Consider the following 22915-nt stretch of genomic DNA (forward strand, 5'->3'; position numbering starts at 1 on the left):
GCAACCTGAATCTAGCTACATTATTTATGCACACGGCACAGCCTTCAGTATACATTATTGGAACTACTAGGAGAGCATCTCCTGAACATAGCTAGTAGTTGAGAATTGAGATGCACATGCACTACTGCTTGCCATCTTCCAGGAGGACCCGGCACCGGTACGCACCCAGAGCCCAAATTGGGAAGATGTTCCTGTACTGGGAGTAGCTGATCATGCAGTTCTTGTTGAACACTCCTACGATCTCCTGTATGTGTTAGGCAGTGCAATAATTAGTAAGCATAACAAAAGGGTGAGAAGTTGAACTTAGATTATATGAGTTCGAAGAGACCGGCCTGTTGTTACTTACTTGCTGAGGAAATTCTCCATCCTCTGATTGCAAGTTGATCAAAACCTTTGCTGCTCGGTGTAGAGGTGTTGGATCTCTCTCAGCCTGTATGGTACGGACGAGATTTAAGTACCATTCTGAATGTGCACATCGAATCAGAGTATCCAAAACCACAGGTTAATTAACAGACCTGTCCTGCATCAATCAGTGCCAGCATGGCCCAACTAGTGTTCACTGCATGAGCTCGGTTGCCTTTGAGATTGGTGTAAACCTGATTGAGTGTGTAGAAAGATGCATGGTTAATGCAAAGGTCTTTCCAATTCCAAGAACCAATACTGCACCACTGTTTTGCTTACTAGCAGCATGTTACCATTTCAGGTTCTACATATCGCAGCAAGCAGCTTTGCCAGTATATCCATAATGCTGTTAAGTGCTGTTATTTTAAACAAATTGACAGAAGTGAATTTACCTGGTCTTGAGATGATAAATAGCTTTCTCCCCAACCACCGGAAGGAAGAAGCTCTTTTGATAACAGAAAGCCGCATGCCTTTCTGATCGCAGGACTGTTCTCAAATGTTCTACCAGCAGCAATTAGTCCCTTCACACCAAACCAAGTGCCATACGTGAAGCAAACAGCCCAAGAGCCATACCTGTTGGAAACAGATAAACAAATAGAGGATTAATTGGTATTTTTTGTTTGCATGAAGTCCAGATACTGACCATGAACCGTCGCTTCTCTGAACATCCTCAATGAAATTGGCAGCTTTGCTGATACAGTTGTCCACCTCTTTCCTGCGATGCCCAGGGTAGAGTTTTCTGAATGATGTCAGGGCCTGAATTGCTGCTGATGTACATTCAACATACCTGCAAAATGAGTTTTATGTTTTCTTTGTTTTGTAAGTCAAAGTCAGCATGGTGGAAAAGTTACCGCATCTTACGGGTAATCAATCATAATGTCCCCAAAGGTCTCCGTAGGATTGATAAGCTGAATAATTTAATAAAGAATGTCAATATAGATGAAACGTCAAAGATTCAAGGAATGCTGATGAATTATACTGTTTTGAAACAAAGCAAATATCTTATCATGTATGAGTTCATCCACCTACCTCCAGCCAGGCATAAGATCTCGTGAGTTCATATGTCGCGAAGCCACCATTATCATTCTGCAAAGGTTAACACAAACCGATGAGAAATGGTCCCTCTAATGGATTTATTCAAAACACACAAGAACAATGGAATAAAAAAGAAACTGCATATAATTTAAATGAGATATATTGACCTAGTAATAATGAGAGGGGGTTGCTGCCAATTCAAGGAATCTTGTTTCCACAACGTACACAGCATAATGTTTACAAATTTACATAGACCATTTCGTTAAAAAAAATGATTCAATAGCAACAATTGTGAGAAGATAAAGTGTTGGGCCATGTTTGTGTAATGGCCTAATGGGCCTAGCCTAATCTGATGTACATGTATATAACAAGATAAGCAATGCAGAGAACTCTAGAAGTTGACCATTCTTCATAAAGAAAAATTCAGGATGCTTACCATATAAGACATCAGACAACTGACAGCATCGTAAAACCTATTAGCTTCCACCGGTTCACCAACAATCTCAGGAGAAATCTTTGATAACAATAATGAAGCCTGAAGTCAAAGAACAAAAGCAATTAAATATTTAAAACGTATAATTATAAAAACATGCTAGACACTATACTGTCAAGAATACTGGCACATACATGCCATGGAACAAAACTGTTTGGTTCACGGGGAAAACGTAGGAAGATCAAAGAAATCAAGTTCCTATAGGAATTTTCATTGTAGCAGTGTTTGGAACAAAGGAAGAGACCCAAACCGTTCTAGAGGAAAGGTAATGAAACCTGCAGTTTTGGAGGAAACAAAAGGATGAGGTCTGACCTCATGGGAATATTTCTGCGGCTCATGCGCACTCACGCACTAATCTGCATACTCCCTCCCTACATGCATGCACAGCATGTGCTACTCCCTAGTCGCTACCTGCATGCACAGCCATGTGGGCTCCTCCAAGACACGTCAATTTTTCTTAACTATTACATGTTGCTTTGTAGAGGAGTATTTAGCTCATATTTAATCTAAACAACTGTGTTTAGCACAAATCAATAGACTTTGATGCTATTAGTATTCCTGTGTTCCAAACACTAGTTTCTACAAAATTTCTGTATTTTCTAATCCTATGTTTTACACATCTATTCCTTTGTCATACGTGTGTTTTCTCTCATTCCTGTGTTTTGCATTTCTATGTTCCAAATAAGCCCCTATTAGCTATGTTTTTTTTAATTTTTTTATCAGAAACAGGAGGGGTGTGAGCCCCTACTGTGCTTTATTGAAAAAAAGGAGCAAAAATCCTTATCAGCTATGTGAGCATAAATATTTGCAAATTTACTATCCTTGGTTATATATGAATGCTATTTGACCCAAGCACTTTACCCATATAGTTTGATTAATGTGGAAAGAGTTTATAGGTGCTGTAAGAACAAAGGATCCTAGATCTCAAAAGACAAAGTATTTGAACACCTAAAGTAAAATTCCTTTAATGCTGTAAGAGTTTATAGGTGCTGTAAGAACAAAATAGCTTATTGGTAATGCTGATGACCGAGTTCACCTTTAATCCTTCTGCAGTGCAATCAGATACAGTCCAACCATTATCAGCAGTTGAGAATGGCCATGCACCTTTAGATGTGTGGCGGTACCAGTCATTCAGATCACCAGGACAGTCGTCAAGAACCTTTTGTAATGAATAGCCATTTATCGGTACTGTAAATAGACCTAAGGTTGAACCATATACATACATCAAATGTACCTGCGAATTCTTGATGTAGCTGTGTGCTAGTTTAAGGGTGGGACCAAACTCTTTAATAAGGTTAGTAGCCACAATGGCTTGAACTGCGAAAGCTGTATCCCAAAGTTGGCTGCCATTATAACCCTACAGTGGAAATGGCTGGTTGGATTGAAGATGCCAAAACAATCGCCAATCCAATTAAGAGATAGCAAAACATAATATGTTGACAGGTTTGCTGTTGCAGTAGCTGCCTAGAGAAAAGGAAATTGGCAACGGAACAAGCAATAATCACCTGCATCTTCATGCCATCTTCAGCAAGCCACAAGTAATCATATACTCGTGGAATGTGGAGTTTGAATGCCTCTGAGTTTGGATCTTCAATCCAGCAAGCAAGCATATTTAATACCTGCATAGAATTTCTTGCTGTAATCAGCTGAATAATATTGAGATATAATCAGGAAATAATATAATTATTTAGTAACATGGTATATACTTCCGATAAAAGTTTCACAACCTACGAGCATAAATCACACATCATCAGATTTGCAGAAGTGATTTAAGCCAACAGAAGTGGCTAACACAGTCAGAAATAAACTATACTCATGACCCTGAGGAATCAACAGGTAAATGCACCAACAGTCCTTGAACTGGTAAGCGAGTATCACTTAGGTCCACAAACTCTTAAAATGCATTTTTGAGCCCCTCTTTGTCAATGCTACTGTTATATGTGAGTATCACTTAGCTCATTCTTATATGTTTAAGGGCTCCTGGTGCTTTTAACTTGTAAATGAACTTCTAAAGTTGTCCTAAGTAAAACAATTTAGAGTCTAACCAAATTTATGGAGAAGACTATCGACATATGTGGCACTAAATAAGAAAATTATGAAAATATATTTCATGGTTTATCAAATGATGTAATTTGGTGCCACAATTCTATAAATTTAGTCAAACTTGGGATAGTTTGACTTAGGAGAATTCTAAAGGTTGATTTATTTTGGGATAGTGGGATTACATAATTGTTCTAGAATGAAGAGAAAGAAAAGTAATTCCATGATTTGAATGGATCACTCAAGTACTATCTTGTTTGGCATAATCCTATTGCATGTGTAGTGGGTACAATTAGCAAAATATGATTATTTTCACTGGTTGCATGACATAGATCACATGACAATCATAATGCATGAGATGGTGGAAGAACTGATAAATCACATAATCAGCAACAATTGTTTTAGTTCTCCTAGACAATTCAGAAGGGAGGTAATGTGAGAAAAAAAGGTGAAGATGTTATGGGGGAGGGTTCATTATTGTAATGCCATAGTTGTCTAAGCCCGTAGAAGCTGAAAGTTGAAGCACTGAAATCACAAAATGCCTCAGTTTTTAACTCTGATTATAGAGTAAATAAATCTATAAAGTCTCTAGCATATGGATATGGCCATGTTTTGCTTGTAGAAAGAGTATGACAAAATAAAATTCCACCACCTGGTAAAGGTTCAACAAGCAAACATAGCTCTCAATTTACCTTGGTTACAGGACCAATGCAGATGTATTGAGTGTTCTCATCCTCATAGTGAACATGTTGCATGACAATTTCTAGAGCTTTCTCCCTCAATTTGCAACCAGGCCAGTGCATCATAACTGGTTCAACAAATTTATGGAGAGATGCCCATAAGACATCTTGAACAAATGGGTGCGGACGGTACAGATCTTCCTGCAACATAAATGTATTAGAATTCCTTCAGACAGAGGATCCAAAATGGGCTCCTCATATAACAAGGAAGATAACCATAAAAGTTCCTTAAGCTTCTAGAACTAAGCAACTTTTCAAATAGCATCACTTGCTAGTTAATGAGTGCTATTAAGGATACAAGTTCCACATGGTTTGGGTCATTGGGTCAACTCAAAACTTGCTAAAATGAACTAGAATGGTATGCAACATAATTAATTTAGGAGGAGAAATGAACTAAGGTATCTGACCCACAAAACACCATTGGGTAGCCACTCATCCTTAACTTTTATAAACAAAAAGGAATTCAACAGCTTGACTTTGTGACAAGTTGTCCAAGTGACTAGACTATGTTGTATAATCGAATGAAAACTCCATGACTTTATAATAGATCATCCACGTGTCAAAATTGACTCTGTGAAAAGATTGGCCAGGTCTCTAGAATGCACTGTATGCTCTAGTGTGCTTCTGTGACACACCAGAGTATCATACGGTGGGGAACATTCTAGCATATTTCATACTAGCTATTAGTTGAAAAGGATATATTAGTAGCCCGTATAATCTGGCATCGGTAATGGTGGTCGAGGGATCATTCGGTGGTGTCTCACATTAGTCAACTTTTTTAATGGCTAGTAGCCCCTTCACCCTTTATATAAAGTAAAACCCTTGGCTCATTTGGAGCTTCTCTTCCACTCTATTATTCCTAGTACTTATAGAGAGGATAATGAAGCAATTGAAGAGCCATCCAAACCAAGAAATGAATTTAAGAATTAGCCTTGAGTGCTTGGCGAACTTGTACAAAATTTGGTCCATGTGCATCAATGCCCATAAAAAAGGTTGCGCAAAAAGTTAATTAACAAACCTTAGCACATATGTTGCGGACCTTGTCCCAATCAATCTCGTTGTAAGGGTCATTGAAAATTTCCTTTCTCAATTCCAACACAAGTGGTGTGATTCGGCCGACAAACCTCTTCCCATAAATGTAGCACATAGGCAAATACAACATTCGACAATGACACCACATCCTCCCTACAAGAATGTGTAAAGTGCAATAGCATATCAGAAAGAAACACCAAAGAAACATTTACATTGAGTTGTTTGATTGCTAGCCGATTGGCCAATTAAAAATGGAAAAAGAGGATGATATATAAATGATGAATTTTGTGAAATAAAATTATTGGCGATTGGAATATTCAATTAAGGCATACTACATTTAACCTCTAGGATCGATTAGCAATCTTTACCATTGAGTGGTAGATTGTATATATACACCTATAACATACTAGATTTATGTATGTCAAGAAAAAGAAAGCAGAACCTGGATGAAATGGCAGGAGATATGGTAGTAGCCATAGTTCTGGTGGGACCGGGTTGTTACCAGACCATTCAAATACACCAAGTATCTTAAATAAGCCAGGTAATTAAAATGAATTAAAGCAGATCCAAGAAAATGGAAGCAGCTAATAAACAAATAAATAAGACTTAATTCCCCACCGAAAGCCAAAACTTCCCCCATGATGCTATATATGTTGCTCCACCATGATCTAAGATCCAGTTTCGACCATTCTCCATGGCTCCATCTCCGCTATCTGGTCCCTCTCCAAGCAATCTCAAAATAACATAGCTCAGTGCTGAGCCAAACATGGTGCTCGGACCCTCAATGTGCATGCCCCAACCGCCATCTTCATTCTAAACTTGCAGTAAAAAAAAATTACATCACATTTAGCCACTGTACGGATGAGAAACTTAATTAGGGATTGAATCCTTGCCTGATGGTTATAAAGATATCGACGGATCTCCTTCTGGTGTTCTGGTGATAGGACAATGTTTAGTGCTCCAGTCACATACAATGTTATGACCTGGGTATAGGATAAACACAATCAGTAGCTGTTTTGTAAACCAAGAAACATGAAACATCCATATAATCTAAATCTTTCTTAAAAAAGCAGCTAAATTGGTATCACATTTAATAAAAAAAGTATTGGTGGTCACATACAACATAAAGCAAAAGTGAGAAAGAAAAGAGATAGCACAACTTTGTCTTATACACATGACAAGATTAATCACACAATTAATCGTAGGAATTGAATGCATATCCAAGTGAAGTAAAAAGTTGCATATCACTGTAGAGTTGGAGGAGGTACCAAGCCTGGCATGAGGAACATAGGACCACCATAGTCCCCAGGCCAGTGCCCATCGTGTGCCTGGATAGTAGAAAAACGGTTGAGTGCCCTTTTCAAGGTAGTGGACACGGCTTCAACGGTAACATCTTCATGCTCATCTAGTTTCATCGCCAGAAGGTCCAGCTGAAGAGGATTTTCTTTGGCCAACTGCATGCAATATATAAGGAGAGAATATATATTCCAATTATTTACAGGGAAGCAGAGCACTGAAACATAGACTGCAGAAGAAAACAGGCTAAGTATAGGAGTGTGTGTGCATGTTGTGTGTGAGTGAGAGAGAAAGAGTCTATTTTCCCTCTAATACATTGGTTCCCCTCTCACCACCTATATCTATTGGGTCAACAAATATGCCTACCTATTTTTTCCCTTCGTCTCTCTCCTCCCGCGTGCACACGGAACCTCTTGCCGCCGCCACCTAGAGGCTTCCCTCCCCGTCACGTGGTCCTCCCAGCGGCAGTCCTCCCCAGTGGCCACCATTCCTGGCGCCGGTCCTCTCCGACGACCCTTTGTTCCCGTCATGGTGCGTCTCTGCTCCGGCCACCAGCATGGCGGGTCCTCCTCCTCTGTGGCACCCTGACCCAGCGCAGCTCTCTGCCCTGGCCACCGGCGCTGCTGATTCGGCACGGTGGGTTGCCCCTCACGAACGCCGTCCGCGTCCGCATTGCTCCCCACCAGCCCCCTAGCGAACACCCCTCCCACTGGTTGGTCGGTGCCCCCATCCCCTCCCCGTGATTGCGTGACTGCTTTGCCCGAGTTCGTCAATGCCAAAAGAAAGAAGGAAGTGGATGATATGTGGGCTCCACATGTCATTGCCTGTTAAACTGAATTTAGGATCCATAATTTAGGTAGTATTACTGAAGTTGGAAACAAAATTTAGTTAGTATAAAAATAGGTGGGTATTTAAACAGATATTTAGGTAGTACTGCTGAAGATGCTCTAAACATATGGTATAGTAAATCCTATAATCGGTATCCCTATGGACCCACATTTTTTTTGACTAACCCACCTTTAATTTGTGTTGTTAGGTTTGCGCGGGAGGACCGGAGGCGGAGCAGCGGAGAGCTGGTTTGGCTGGATTGGGCCGGCCGGCCTGGTGTCGAGTATGGATGAAAACGGATCGGATACGGATGGATATCACTGATATCATATTTGTTTTTATGTTTTTAGTCGGATTCGGATTCGAATACAGATAGTGTCAACAATGTCGGATAAAATACAATTGGATGTCGACATCATAAATATACAATTTAAGTTTTCAGATACGGATACGGTATCAGATATTGAACATTTGAATTTGGATGCAGATAGATCTGGACCCTTCTAAACAAATTCGATCTCGAATACGATCAGAAAAATATTCATACCATTTTTATCCCTAGTGTCGAATACTCCAGTCTCGAGTGGTTTGGGGTACAAATATTATTATTCTACTCAGTACATACATAGCGCGTGCCACACACACACGAGAGCCCAGGCTCCATCAGTTGACGCACCTGGTACCGAAGGCTAGCTACTGGAAGTTAACGCCATGTTTTGGTTGCCACTAATAAATTTTATCACGTATCGTATCAAATATTTTACACATACTGATATACATAAATATTAAATATAAATTATTTATGAAACTGTGTTTACTTAAAACACAGTTAATAATTTACAGAAAAAAAATTTAAAACTTAATTAGTCCATAATTAACATTAATTCTCAAATAAAATAAAACTATTATAGTACTTGTTAAACTTTAACACCCACGACCAAACACTATGTATACAACGGGACCTACCTGGATGCGCATGAGCAGGTCGGCGCTGTGCTTGAGGTGGTGCCTGGTGTCGACGAAGGCCTGCCGCGCGGCGTCGACGGCGGGGTCGGGGTCGGCGGCGGCGTCGAACTCCCAGACCTGGCGGCCGACGTGGCCGTTCTTCGTGCGGAGCCCGCCCCCCCCGCCGCCGCCGTCCTCCGCGACCCGCAGGCGCCACATCTCCGCCCCCGGCCGCGCCTCCGATCCCTCCCTCAGATGATGCAGCGGCGCAGTGCCGCCGGCGGGCAATGCAATGCAAGCAGGCTGCCCGTTTTGTCTTTCTTTGATTGCTTCGTGCTTCGATTCCTTTCTCGATCTGCATGGGGTTTTAAATGGCAAAATTGCTCCTTTGAGTCACAACTCCGCTAAAGTACTTTGAATACTACGTAGCTTTTCTGGATGCGTACGTTCGTCCGTCGTCATGGGCATCACTTTCACAATTCCACAGGGTTGACTGATCTCTTTTTTATATGAGGTTTGTTACCGTGCTTAGAGGAACCGCCGGTTCCTCGTGTGAAAAAAAAATGATAGCCATTAATCTAAAAAATATAATTAAATATTCTTAAGAGTGGGTGGTTTAGTATTTTTTCCATTCTCCCTAACATACCCAGCCGCACAGCTCGATCCGCTGAGAAGTTCTCCTCTGTGCTTTGTCGCCGTCCGCCACCCGCGCTGTTCCGATATTCTCCGTTGCGCGCCGCTGGTCGCCCCGATATTCGCCGTCGCCCGCCGCTCGCCACTCCTAGAATTCGTTGTGGCGCGCCTCCCGGATTTTGCCGCCGCCTCTCCTCGAAATCACCGCTACATGACTCTCCGGGGTCGTCGTCTTCACACAGCCTCCTACAGGAGCTCGCCCACCTAATTTGGTCACTCATCATGGCGCTAGGGACTCTGGACTGCTCTGAAATGGTGGTTGCCGGCTGCGGCGGAGTAGACGAGGGAGGACCGGAGGAGTGGTCAATTTCGCTGTCGCCCGCTTCTCCGGAGGTCACCATCTTCCAATGGCCGCCTGCAGGAGCTCGTCCGCGTAATGCGGCTTTGGGAGCTCCCGGTGCTGCTCCAAATCGGCACAGCGGCGGAGGGGACGAGGGAGGAGGAGTGGCGGCAGGAGCCCGTTGGGACTTGTCATGGCGCTTGGAGGATTGAGGGGTGCGCCTGAAGAGGCTCGTCGTCCTACACTGAAGAAGCTCGATACTGCTGCAGGGCATTCACGTTGGGCAGCTGCTGTAGGTTGCTAGGCTATTTTGATTTACCCACGCATATACGCGTACTAACTAAGCATATCTGTGCTAACGTTACGCCTTACGGTAAAAGCCAAAGACAATATTTTTGTACGCACATAATTGTTTGTATCGCTGGTGCATACACGTCATTCATTGTCTCTATGCTACATGCTTGCATAACTGCTGACAACACTCAACCAATGCCCTTGCCAACATTACGGGATACATTAAGTAACTTTTTCACACACAAATCTATACTATATTGTTAGAATCTCCTAGCTGGCTAGATTATCCAAGTGTCAAATTTGTTATTAGAGAAGAGCCAAAATGAAAAAAAAAATATGAATACACGAAGGAACAATATTACCTGAATGTAAATAGATAATACACCTTTCAAGCCAATAACAACATAAATAGATTTTCACACATGCACCACGTTATAAGCATATTGCCCCACAATAGCATCTAGCATTCTACACCATAAGCATGCACCTTTCGAATTCAACCTGCCATACTTATATGATCTATTTACTTCCTAAAACCAAACCCTAACTCTTTAACTCTCCTCTCAAACAAATGTTTATTAATAGTTTGGTTGGAGTTTGTTGTGTGTGTGTGGCCTTGTTTAGATACACCCAAAAATCCAAAACTTTATAAGATTCCTCGTCACATCGAATCTTGCGGTACATGCATGAAATATTAAATATAGATAAAAAGAATAACTAATTGCACAGTTTACCCATAAATCACGAGACGAATCTTTTAAGTCTAGTTACTCCATAATTAGACAATGTTTGTCAAATAAAAACGAAAATGTTAGTGTCAAAATACAAAAACTTTTTGCATCTAGGCCTTGTTTACTTACACCCAAAATTAAAAAAACTTTTCAAGATTTCCCGTCACATCGAATCTTTAGACGCATACATAGAATATTAAATATAAATGAAATTAAAAACTAATTGCACAGTTTGGTCGAAATTTACGAGACGAATCTTTTGAGCCTAGTTAGTTTATGATTGAACAATAACTACCGCAAACAAACGAAAGTGCTACAGTGTCCCGAAAAAATTTCGGCAAGGAACTAAACAAGGCCCTAAATAAGGCCTGTGTGTGTGTGTGTGTTGGCGACGGCGCTGCGCATCGACTATGGCGGACAAGGCATCCAAATGCTGCAGGAATCCGGGGTATACGTGGAACCCCATGGGTAACCTGCATGCCGTCTCTGAAAAACTGTAATCAATATGCAGACAATAGGCAGACTGGATTTGATTGATTTGATTCTCCCAACTACAGTATACAAGTACTCCTTCGCCGATTGGATTTCATTCTCCCAACTCTCTCAGGTGCGTGACTGGCATCTGAGAGGAGCAAAATTGCATGGCACAGGGCATACCAGGTACCAGCAGCACGGCTTTGAGACTGTAATAAGTCAACTGGCAATCGCGCAGCTCAGAACTACATCACATCATTAGCAAAAGAACGGAGTAGACCTGAATCTAACATTATCCCACTTTCAATATACATTATTATTATTATTATTAGAACTAGGAGCGCAACCCCTGAACATAGCTACATTATTCCAACTGCCACATGGCTACTCACAAAAACTGATTCATGAGACACACCTCCCGTTCCCCGGCAAGACAGTCCTTGGCGTGCCAAGATAGAGCCACAAGGCAACAAAGTGCCTTTTCAATCTAGTTGACGGGGGCACTACCACACTACTGCTTGCCAGACGCCAAGACTCGGCACCGGTACTCACCCAGAGCCCAAATTGGGAAGGTGTTCCTGTACTGGGAGTAACTGATCATGCAGTTCTTGTTGAACACTCCTATGATCTCCTGCGTTGGGCGGTACAACAGTTAGTTATGAACAAAAAGACGAGATGCCCATGCAACCAGCAATTAACCCTGGTCAATAAGACAAACTCTAATATGCATATAGAATGATGAGATGTTTAGATATCAATAAGACCACAGCTTCCTTTGTCTCAACAATATACATGCCTAGAATATAACCAACCATTTTTTACTATTTGCTTCTAGAGCAAAGTTTTTAAATTGAAATTATATTTGATTGAAGAATGATTAAGGGTAGTATCTCTGTGGACCCATTTTGTTACTTACTTGCTGAGGAAATTCTCCATCCTCTGATTGCAAGTTGATCAAAACCTTTGCTGCTCGGTGTAGAGGCGTTGGGTCTCTCTCAGCCTGTATGGGTGAGGTTTAAGTACCATAACGAATGTACACATCTTATCAGAGTATCCAAAATTACAATCTAAATAACAGACCTGTCCTGCATCAATCAGTGCCAGCATGGCCCAACTAGTGTTCACTGCATGAGGTCTGTTGCCTTTGAGATTGGTGTAAACCTGATTGAGCGCGTCAAAAGATAGTTAACATAAAGTCCTTTCCAATTCCAAGAAGTCTATATGTATATAAGTATCAACACTGCACCAATGTTTTGCTCTGGTAGGTTTATATTTCAACTGCTATCTACTCGTACCAAACTCTTCGGATAAAATGATGCGCTCTAAATAGACAGGTTTTCTCTAGGCTTGGTGCATTATAAATTATAAATCTAATAAAAGCACGCTTTTCCAAAAATCTTGACTTTAGCACACAGATGATGAAAATTGGAATAGATAAACATATCACAGCAAACAACATTGCCACTATATCCATAATACTGTCAAGTGCTGTTATTTAAAAAAAAAACTGATAGAAGTGAATTTACCTGGTCTTGAGAGGACAAATAGCTTTCTCCCCAACCACCCGAAGGAAGTTCTTTTGATAACAGAAAGTCGCATGCCTTTCTAATTGCAGGACTGTTCTCAAATGTTCTACCAGCAGCAATTAGTCCCTTCACACCAAACCAAGTGCCGTATGTGAAACAAACAGCCCAAGAGCCATACCTGTTGGAAACAGATAAACATATATAAGGCAATGAAGAAGGCTATCTGGAGGCACCTTCCAAAATAACTTGAGTCTGTTTAATTGGTATTTCGTGTTGCATGGAGTCCAAATACTAACCATGAACCATCACTTTTCTGAATACTCTCAATGAAATTAGAAGCTTTGCTGATACAGCTATCCACCTCTTTCCTGCGGTGCCCAGGGTATAGTTTTTTGAATGATGTCAAGGCCTGAATTGCTGCTGATGTACATTCAACATACCTGTAAAATGGTTTTACGTTTCTTCAATTTGTTTTATAAGTAAAAATCAGCACAATGAAAGGTTACTGCATCTTACGGGTAATCAATCACAATATCCCCAAAGGTCTCAGCAGGATTGATAAGCTGAATAATTGAAGAAACAATGTTAATATACATGAAACATGAAAGATTCAAGGAATGCTGACGAATTATTCTGTTTTGAAACAAAACAAATATCTTATCTAGCATGTATTTGTACTCAATGGCAAATGGGAATAATTAAGAAATTCACAAGTCGCCTGATTAACTTGGCGATTGGAGTTCAATACTTCAGAAAGTAGAAAAGTAGCAGGTAACTTCACATTTCAGAGGGAGAGCATGCGAACATGGACTTAAAATACTGCCATGCTTAGACATGCGCAGACAAAGGTGTCTGCATTATGCACGTATGTGTGTTTGTGGTGCGGTGTGTGGAGGGTTTTGAAGAAGTTCATCCACCTACCTCCAGCCAGGGATAAGATCTTGTGAGTTCATATGTCGCGAAACCACCATTATCATTCTGTAAAGGTCAATGCAAACTAATGAGACATGGTCCCTCCAACGGATTTATTCAAAACACATAAGAACAGTGGAATCAAGGAGAAACTGCATAGAATTTAAATAAGATATATGACCACAGTATAATAAAAGGGCTGCTGCCAGTTCAAGGAGTCTTCTTTTCCATAACGCACACAATGTTTACAAAATTGATTCAATAGTAACAATTGCAAGAAGATGAAAAAATTCAGGATGCTTACCATATAAGACATTAGACAACTGACAGCATCATAAAATCTATTAGCTTCCACCGGTTCACCAACAATTTTGGGAGAGATCTTTGATAACAATAATGAAGCCTGGAGTAAAATAAAAGAAGCAATTACTATTTATTAAAACAAATAATTACAAAATTATGACAATGTGCCAGACACTATACTGTCAAAGAATGCTGGAACATAAATGCGAAGGAACAAAGCTAAATTATGTTAGCTACGTGAGCTATTTACTCATGTAGTTTGCATGGGAAGAATTAGAGATGCTGAAAGAACAAAGGATCCTAGATCTCAAAAGACAAAATTTTAACCTTCTAAAGTAAATTTCCTTATTGGTAATGCTGATGACTGAATTCACCTTTAGTCCTTCAGCAGTGCAATCAGATATAGGCCAACCATGATCAGCAGTTGAGAATGGCCATGCACCTTTAGATGTGTGGCGGTACCAGTCATCCAGATCACCAGGGCAGTCATCAAGAACCTTTCATATTAAAAAGCCATTTATCAGTGCTGTAAATGGACCTAAGATTGAACAGTATAGACAAAAAGGCATGTCGCACCTGCGAATTCTTGATATAGTTGTGTGCTAGTTTAAGGGTGGGACCAAACTCTTCAATAAGGTTGGTAGCCACAATGGCTTGAACTGCAAAAGCTGTATCCCAAAGTTGGCTGCCATTATAACCCTACAGTGGAAAGAGCTGGCTCGATTGAAGATGCCAAAACAATTTGCCAATCCCATTAAGAGACAGCAAAATATTATATGTTGATTGGTTTGCTGTTGCACTAGCTGCCTAACAGGAAGTTAATTAATTAAAAGGAAATGGGAAACAGAACAAGAAATAATCACCTGCATCTTCATGCCATCTTCAGCAAGCCACAAGTAATCATAGACTCGTGGGATATGAAGTTTGAAGGCCTCTGAGTTTGGATCTTCAATCCAGCAAGCAAGCATATTCAATACCTGCACAGAATTTCAGAAATTTGTCAAGCAACATTAAGAAATAATCAAGAAATAAATCACAGTATACACTTCTAATAAAAGTTTCACAACCTATGAACATAAACTGAACATCATCAAATTAACAGAAGTGATTTAAGTCAACAAAAATGACAAAATGAGAGTCAGAAATAAACTATACTCAAGGGTCAAGACCGAGGAATCCATCCCAAACATCAAGGCACTAACAGAAGGATATTTTTTGTTAATACAAATTGTTGGAGCAGAACGAGAAAGAAAAGCAATTCCATAATTTTAATATATCATTCAAGTAATGACTTGTTTGGCATAATCTTATGCTGTTACCAAGGACTATGGATTGCATATACTGAACACAATTAGCAAAATCACGGTTGCTTGTAGCATAGAATGCATTTATCATGAATTAAATGATACAGATCACAGGACAATCATAGTGAATGAGGTGGAAGTGACAAATCACATAACGCACGGCAGCTATTGTAATATTTAACAGAAATCTGTGGTGGACTGATAGGAATATTTTAGTCAGGCAATTCAGGAGAAAGTAATGGGTTAAAAAAGGTGAAGATTGTAACGGGAGGGTTAATCATTTTAATGCCATAGTAAGCTAAGGCAGCACAAGCTGAAAGTTAAAGGAAGCACCGAAATCACAATCGCCTCAGCTTCTTTCTTATTGGAGAGTAAATAAATCTATATCAAAATCGCTAGCGCATGACCTTAAATAAGACTACACCTCCTTTTGTACTGGTTCAGCAAGCAATGATATCCCTCAATTTACCTTGTTTACAGGACCAATGCAAATGTAACGAGTGTTCTCATCCTCATAGTGAACATGCTGCATGACTGTTTCCAGAGCTTTCTCCCTCAATTTGCTGCCAGGCCAATGCATCATAACTGGTTCAACGAATTTATGGAGAGTGGCCCATAACACATCTTGAACGAATGGGTGTGGGTAGTACAGATCTTCCTGCAGCACAAATGTGTCGAAACTCCTTCAGACAGAATAATCAGGATCCAAAATGGACTTCTCACAGACGAAGAAAGATATATAAACATTATGTTCCTAAGTTTTCAGAACTAAGAAACTTTTCAAATAGCATCACTTGCCAGTTAACGACTGTTAAAGGGACTCTGAGACACATTATGTGAAAGATGGATCCCATACTTACTAAAGAAGTACAGATCCAGATCAATTGGGCCAGTCATGGGAGTAACTGGTAACTTACATGGTTTTTCTCGAACAAAATAAACGAAGAGAGTTTCTAAGTATGAGCATACATGTAAAGAAATTTCTTTAAGCTTCTTGACAGTTTATATATTTTAAGTAGAGCTATGACAAGGTTGTGCCAGTAACTAAGCATACTCTTCTTTTGGCAGTGGGATTTCTGAATGACTAAGGAGTAAGGACAGCCTTGGCCGAAAACAAGATCAACTTGGAGACTAATAGATAACTATCACACTATGTGGCACCTCATGCAATGAAGTTGTGCACAATTTGGCCTATATGAATGAATGTATCAATGCCCATAAGAAACGTTACACAAAAAAGTTAACAAACCTTAGCACATAGATTGCGGGCTTTGTCCCAATCAATCTTGTTATAAGGTTCTTTGAAAAGCTCCTTCCTTAATTCCAACAGAAGTGGTGTGATTCGGCCAACAAACCTCTTCCCATAAATGTAGCACATTGGCAAATACACCATTCGACAATGACACCACATCCTCCCTGCAAGACATTGTAAACCACAAAAGTATATGAGGAAAAGGAACAACATAGCAACCAAGAGCACAGTACAGAAAGACTACGGGCCTATGGTAATGCAAAGTAGATTGATTGTTCTCCGATTGGCACATTGAAAATGAAAAAAGGAATGATATATAAATGACAATTTTATGATACACTAGTATCATTGGTGATTGGAACATTCGGTTAGGGCTGAATATCTATGTTTAATCTTCAACATGTACTATATATACAACCTTTAGAACCAACTTAGCAATCTTTAGCACTGAGTTACAGAATGTATATATACACCTATAATATACTAAATTTATGTACACCGAGTAAAAGAAAGCAGAACCTGGGTGAAATGGGAGGAGATATGGCAGTAGCCATACTTCTGGTGGCACCGGGTTGTTACCAGACCATTCAAATACACCCAGTACCTTTAATAAGCCAGGTAATTAGAAGGGAGGTAGAGAGATCCAAGAAAATGGAAGCAGCTAATAAACAAATAAATAAGAGTCAATTCCCTACCGAGAGCCAAAACTTCCCCCATGATGTTATATATGTTGCTCCACCATGGTCTAATATCCAGTTTCGACCTTTCTCCATGGCTCCATCTCCACTATCTGGTCCCTCTCCAAGCAATCTCAAAATAACGTAGGTCAGTGCTGAGCCAAACATGGTGCTTGGACCCTCAATGTGCAATCCCCAGCCACCATCTTCATTCTACAGTTGCAGCAACAAAATTAGATCACCTTTAGCCACTGTAGGGTTGACAAATTTAGAACTGAATCCTTGCCTGATGATTATAAAGATACCGGCGGATCTCCTTCTGGTGTTCTGGTGACAGGACAGTGTTTAGTGCTCCAGTCACATACAATGTTATGATCTGGATAAAGGATAAATACAATTAGTAGTTGTTTTGTAAACCAGAAAACATGAAACATAAGTTTTCCATATAATCTAAGAATGATATGTCTGCCACAATTTGCCAGTTTCTATTTAGGAGGCATCCAAATTGGTACTCGTATTGACTCACTGAGCTCACATATAACATGAGGCATAAGAAGTGATGGAAGCAAGACAGCACAATTTTGTTTTAAAAATATCACAAGATTAAGCACAGAGCAGAGATTTAGTCATAGAAATGCATATCCTTAGTAAGCAAGTTGAACATATCGCTGTAGAAGAAGAGTTGAAGGAGGTACCAAGCCTGGCATAAGGAACATAGGGCCACCATAATCCCCAGGCCAGTGTCCATCGTGTGCCTGGAGAGTAGAAAAACGGCTGATTGCCCTTTTCAAGGTAGTCGACACGGCTTCCTCGGTAACATCTTCATGCTCACCAAGCTTGATCGCTGGAAGGTCAAGCTCAAGCGGATTTTCTTTGGCAAACTGCAGTGTGTAAAAGAGAGCAGATGTTTCAAATTCACAGGGAAGCAGAGAACTGAAACAGAGACTGCACAATAAAGAAACGCTGAGCGCAAGACTGGACTGCATTAGTTCCCAAAAACGGTGTCCATTTCAACCAGTTCGTGTGGTACTGATATTTGCATGGACAGTGAAATGTTTTTTTTACTCCTAAATAAAAGTGACAGTGAAAGGGTTACTGTGGTAAAGAGACCACACAGAGAAATGGAGGAATTCTGAAATCATGTGCTGTGTCATTATCATCCCCCAAAACAACCATGTGCTCAACCATGTGATGTGTCATGTTTGCATACGTCTGCAGTTTACAAATTGCAAACTGAACCACGGCACCACATTTAAAAGGTGCCGACAGCCGGTATGTACGGGGAAAAAAACGGAGGAACTCCGAAATCGAGACAAGAGGAAGGATGATCAACCCTGCAACCTGCGAGAGCCAGAGCCCAGAGCCCATCCCGGCTCGCATACCGCGCATTAAAATTGTATACGAGAATCCCATGAACACGAGTTTTATTAGTTCACCGGCCACCGGCCGGCCTCACATTGAAAGCGACTGGAAATTAAGGTAGCGCCGTCGGGCCCATGAGAATGTGCCAAGTAAGACCATCACCACCGCCGGTTGTTCTAGTACGACGCACGGCACGACGGCAAGCCCGGCCACAGAACACGCCATCCGTCACCGGCGGACCGACCGAGACGGCGACATGCACGCGGGCGGGCGAGGGGCAACCGCAGCCGCGTGGGCGCATCAGCGGGTAACGGAGCCGGGAGGGAGAGGGGGCAGGCAGGCATTACGAGCGGGTAGCGATCGGCAGGAAGGCAGGTAACCCCACCTGGATGCGCATGAGGAGGTCGGCGCTGTGCTTGAGTTGGCGCCTGGTGTCGACGAAGGCCCGGCGCGCGGCGTCGACGGCGGGGTCGGGGTCGGCGGCGGCGTCGAACTCCCAGACCTGGCGGCCGACGTGGGCGTTCTTCGTGCGGAGCCAGGGGTCCCCGCCCCCCTCCGTGATCCGCAGGCGCCACATCGCCCCGCGTCGTCCCCTCTCCTCCTCCTCAATTCAAATGCGGCGGTTGCCGGCGGACGAGCGGGCGGGGCGAGGGATCCTGATCCGCGGCGGACGGTCCTCTCCTCCCCTCCCCACCTGTGCGTGGTGGCGTGGCTTCGGGATCCCCCTCCCTAGGGTCCTTCTCCTTCCTCTCCACGCTGGTGTGGGATCGGCTCGGCTGCCTCCGCCTGCTGCGTCTCGTGATAGATGACAAGGGGAGTCCGGACAGTGGACAGGCTGTACGGTTGGCCGGAGTTGCTGCGGCCGCCTGCAGAGTGAGGGCGAGGGGTTTGGGTTTGATTTGATTTGATTTGATTTGGGATCTGGGTGGGGTTTATTAGGCAGCAGCCACCGGCGGAGCTTCACCACTGCTGGGTGCTCGTGCCGTCCCCGTGCGTCTGTGCGCGTGGCACGAGTCCGTTCCAGGAACAGGGGCGGGGCCCACGTTGCCGTTTGGATCGCGAGATGCTCTGTGGCCTTCTGTGTGTGAGAAGGTGTCCCGTAGCTCTTTTATTTGTATTTGACAAATATTGTCCAATCATGGACTAACTAGGCTTAAAAGCTTCGTCTCGTCAATTCCGACCAAACTGTACAATTAGTTTTTATTTTTATCTATATTTAATATTTCATACATGTGTCTAAAGATTCGATGTGACAAAAAATCTGAAAAATTTTGCAAAATTTTTTGAGAACTAAACAAGGCCCAAATGTTTCTATGTTTGAATGGGTGTTCTATGTTAGAATGGGTGTTTGAATATTAATAAAAAAATAATTACATAAGAAACTATGAGATAAATTTATTAAGTTTAGTTAATTTATGATTGTAGCACTTAAGGTTAATTGTAGACTAATTAGAATTAAAAAATTTGTTTCATGATTTCAAACTAAACAGTATAATTAGTTTATTATTTTATTATTTTATCTATATTTAATACTTTATGTATATATCTAAACTTCGATGGTATGGGTAAAAAAAAATTTTTGGGTAGGAAACAAAACAAGGCGTGTGCTTCCCTACCCCTAGTGTGGGCGCGTGGCAGTGGAGTGCTACACTAGCGTGGCATGTGGCAATGGAGCACTATAGTAACTAGCTTAAAAAATTCATTTCGTAAATTACAGGTAAATTGTGCAATTAATTATCTTTTTTATATTTAATGCTCTATACATATCGTGAGATTTGATGTGACGGAAAATCTTAAAAACTTTTTGGATTTTGGACGTAACTAAATACCAACGTGTATGAAAATATATTTTATTTATTACTATTAACATTTTTTATAGGAGCAAGTATGTGCGTTGTGATTGTCTGTGTTGTACTGTATAATTCTATAAAAATTACTAGCACAATGTAACATCCCAAAAATTCACATTCAAAAATCACTCGTATTAAAAATTATTTTCAAAATATATTTCAAAAACTATAAAATAATTTGAGCTCTATAGTATCTCCATCTAATCCATCTTAATTATTCATCTTTAAATATAACCTGCACAACATGGCATGAGCATCATATGTCCGCTACTTATCCCTCTTGCACGCTCGCTCTGCCCGATACCCGACAACGGTGCGTGCGCCGACCCCACCACCACCAGCGCCGCAGCGCACTCACGTCCGGCCCCCTCGCCGAGCGCACTCGCTCGCACGCGCACCGCGGCATGCGGGCCCCACCTCTTGCCTTTTTCCGTTCCTCTTTTGATGTACAAAAAGATAGCAAGCCGCAACGCACAACTATACACCATTTATATTTATCGTGCACAAATAATAACAAGTACCAGTAAGCCTACATGCAAGAAAGCATAGTAGTGCACCCACACACACATGGCTCATGCATGCAAAACCGCAGCAACACACGCGCTCGTACTTCGATACGTGCCGACCATCACACAGTAGCAAGTTAGGCACCGTCCATCGGCTGCTCGTACCATCGTTTCTGTGCATCAGTCATCTCAGGCACCCAGCACGAGAACCACCATTAATGGCGAAGCAACTAAGCTCACCGAGCAGTGCCCTCCTCTGGCCTATAAAAGCCAATGCCGAGCAGCACTACTCCACCGTGCCAACCACGCTGAGCCGTTAGCTCTGCAGCCACTCACTCGCTTATCTCCTTCCTCCTCTGTTCTTACACAGAGAGAGAGCTGCGCCCCGTGAATCTCCTTCTCTAGGCCACAATCAGCAAGGTAGCTAGCCTCCATCAATTTTCTACCTCTCCTATCCCTCTCTATGTTCTTGTATTCGAGAATGGTAGTCTGAATCATCACCTAGCCAAGCTTTGACAGCCAGCAATGGCGGATGAGCAACGAGTGATGAACGTAGTCACTGCTCTACCTCTCTGTCCTGTCCTAGTACCTCCTCTCTCTCTTCGTTGTCTCTTTATAGTCTTAATTACCAGATTAGAATGCTGACCAAAGTACACCTAGCACACAGCTCACGTCAATGCCCTCCTCAAAAGGCCTTGTTTATTTTAGTAGACAATAATCTTGTAAAATTAATATCTCCTTCATCTTAACTTCGATTTCAACGATTCTTTTTCCTAAATTTATCTAAAATTATGGTCTACCTCTCATATTAATTTCATGATTTTTGGAGCTCATTTAAATTTATATGATTATTTATCTGTGCTTGTTGTCTGTGTCGTTCGTCGCGTATTTTAGCTGACGGAGTGAACGAGGCGGAAAACGAGAACGTTGGTGACGAGTACCGCGAGTTTGACGCCGAGGACCCGGACTGTCAGCAAAAGTTTGCAGAGGACGCCGACGGAGGCAAGTCCAACCGATCCCTTTTGATGCATATTGATCCTATTTTTAAACACAACCCGTAAAAGCCGTTTTAAATATTGCATGTACGATATATGTACGAAGTATTTTCGCTGCTTAGTTAAAACCTGTTGAATAGCCATCCTTGAATTGATATTACCCGTTAATTGTCTTGTTCGAACCTAGGAACAAATAATATGCTATGACAGAAATATTATTATTTAGTATGCTTAGGACTTGTTACTCATCCTGGATAGTCATCGCTATATTTTTCAAATATAATGATTTTAAAAGTAAAAGGTGTGAGTGGTGAAAATAAATTGTGGGTATTATGAAAGGGTTAATGAACAAGTTATAGATGTGATTACTATGAAGATGGGGCGGATGAGATCTCTTTTGGGGATGCCCTGGTGTTGTGGCTTATACCTTGCGGGGTTAAGCGAGAAGATATCCGCCTTGTCTCGATTAAGGACTGAGTTGATGATTCATCTTGCCTAACTCATTTATCGTACAACCACTCGTCTTGCATGGGAAAGGTGTCGACGAAAGCTAGTCGGCAGTCTACCTTGGGGTATACCCACGGTAGTAGTTTATCGGTAGACGGTGCGCAAACTACGAACTCGATGGTGACGCAAGACACGGACAAGCTTTTTATCCAGGTTCGGCCGCCGAGTTGGCGTAATACCTACGTCCTGCGTCTGGTTGTATTGGATTGTGTTGAGAGATAATCTGTTCTAGGGGGGTCCCTTGCCCCTCCTTATATAGTCTGGAGGGCAGGGTTACAGATCTGGAAACTAATCTTAGTCGGTTACAATTGCCATGGATAATTCGATATCAATTCCTATTCTAACCGACTAGAATCCTGCTTGATCTCCACATCTTGTTTCCTTGCGCAAAACTCCAAGCTGTCGGATCAAGCCTTGAACTCGTCTTGTAATGGGCCA

At 41.6% G+C, this 22915-nt stretch overlaps 1 protein-coding gene across 3 annotated transcripts; it reads right to left on the reverse strand.

Moving 5' to 3' along the window:
- Positions 84-19783, reverse strand: LOC8062823 (cycloartenol synthase). Of its 3 annotated transcripts, XM_021459857.1 has the most exons (19): positions 19113-19783; positions 8833-8940; positions 7011-7196; positions 6636-6725; positions 6361-6555; positions 6185-6269; positions 5729-5895; positions 4663-4851; positions 3436-3549; positions 3165-3287; positions 2967-3089; positions 1874-1972; positions 1432-1488; positions 1264-1310; positions 1046-1189; positions 795-975; positions 516-596; positions 347-430; positions 84-244 (listed from the first exon to the last, which is right to left on the reverse strand). In XM_021459857.1, the coding sequence occupies exons 1-19, from the start codon at positions 19194-19196 to the stop codon at positions 122-124; spliced, it is 2280 nt and encodes a 759-aa protein (XP_021315532.1). In that variant the 5' UTR covers positions 19197-19783; the 3' UTR covers positions 84-121. The 3 variants fall into 3 exon arrangements, with proteins under 3 accessions (XP_021315532.1, XP_002453282.1, XP_021315533.1); XM_002453237.2 differs by lacking the exon at positions 19113-19783 and having other exon boundaries at positions 8833-9130; XM_021459858.1 differs by lacking the exons at positions 84-244; positions 347-430; positions 516-596; ... (13 more) ...; positions 7011-7196; positions 8833-8940 and adding exons at positions 11486-11914; positions 12200-12283; positions 12364-12444; ... (12 more) ...; positions 17544-17633; positions 17953-18138 and having other exon boundaries at positions 19005-19542.

Source organism: Sorghum bicolor, chromosome 4 (genome assembly GCF_000003195.3).
Source record: "Sorghum bicolor cultivar BTx623 chromosome 4, Sorghum_bicolor_NCBIv3, whole genome shotgun sequence".
Classification (NCBI taxonomy): domain Eukaryota; kingdom Viridiplantae; phylum Streptophyta; class Magnoliopsida; order Poales; family Poaceae; genus Sorghum; species Sorghum bicolor.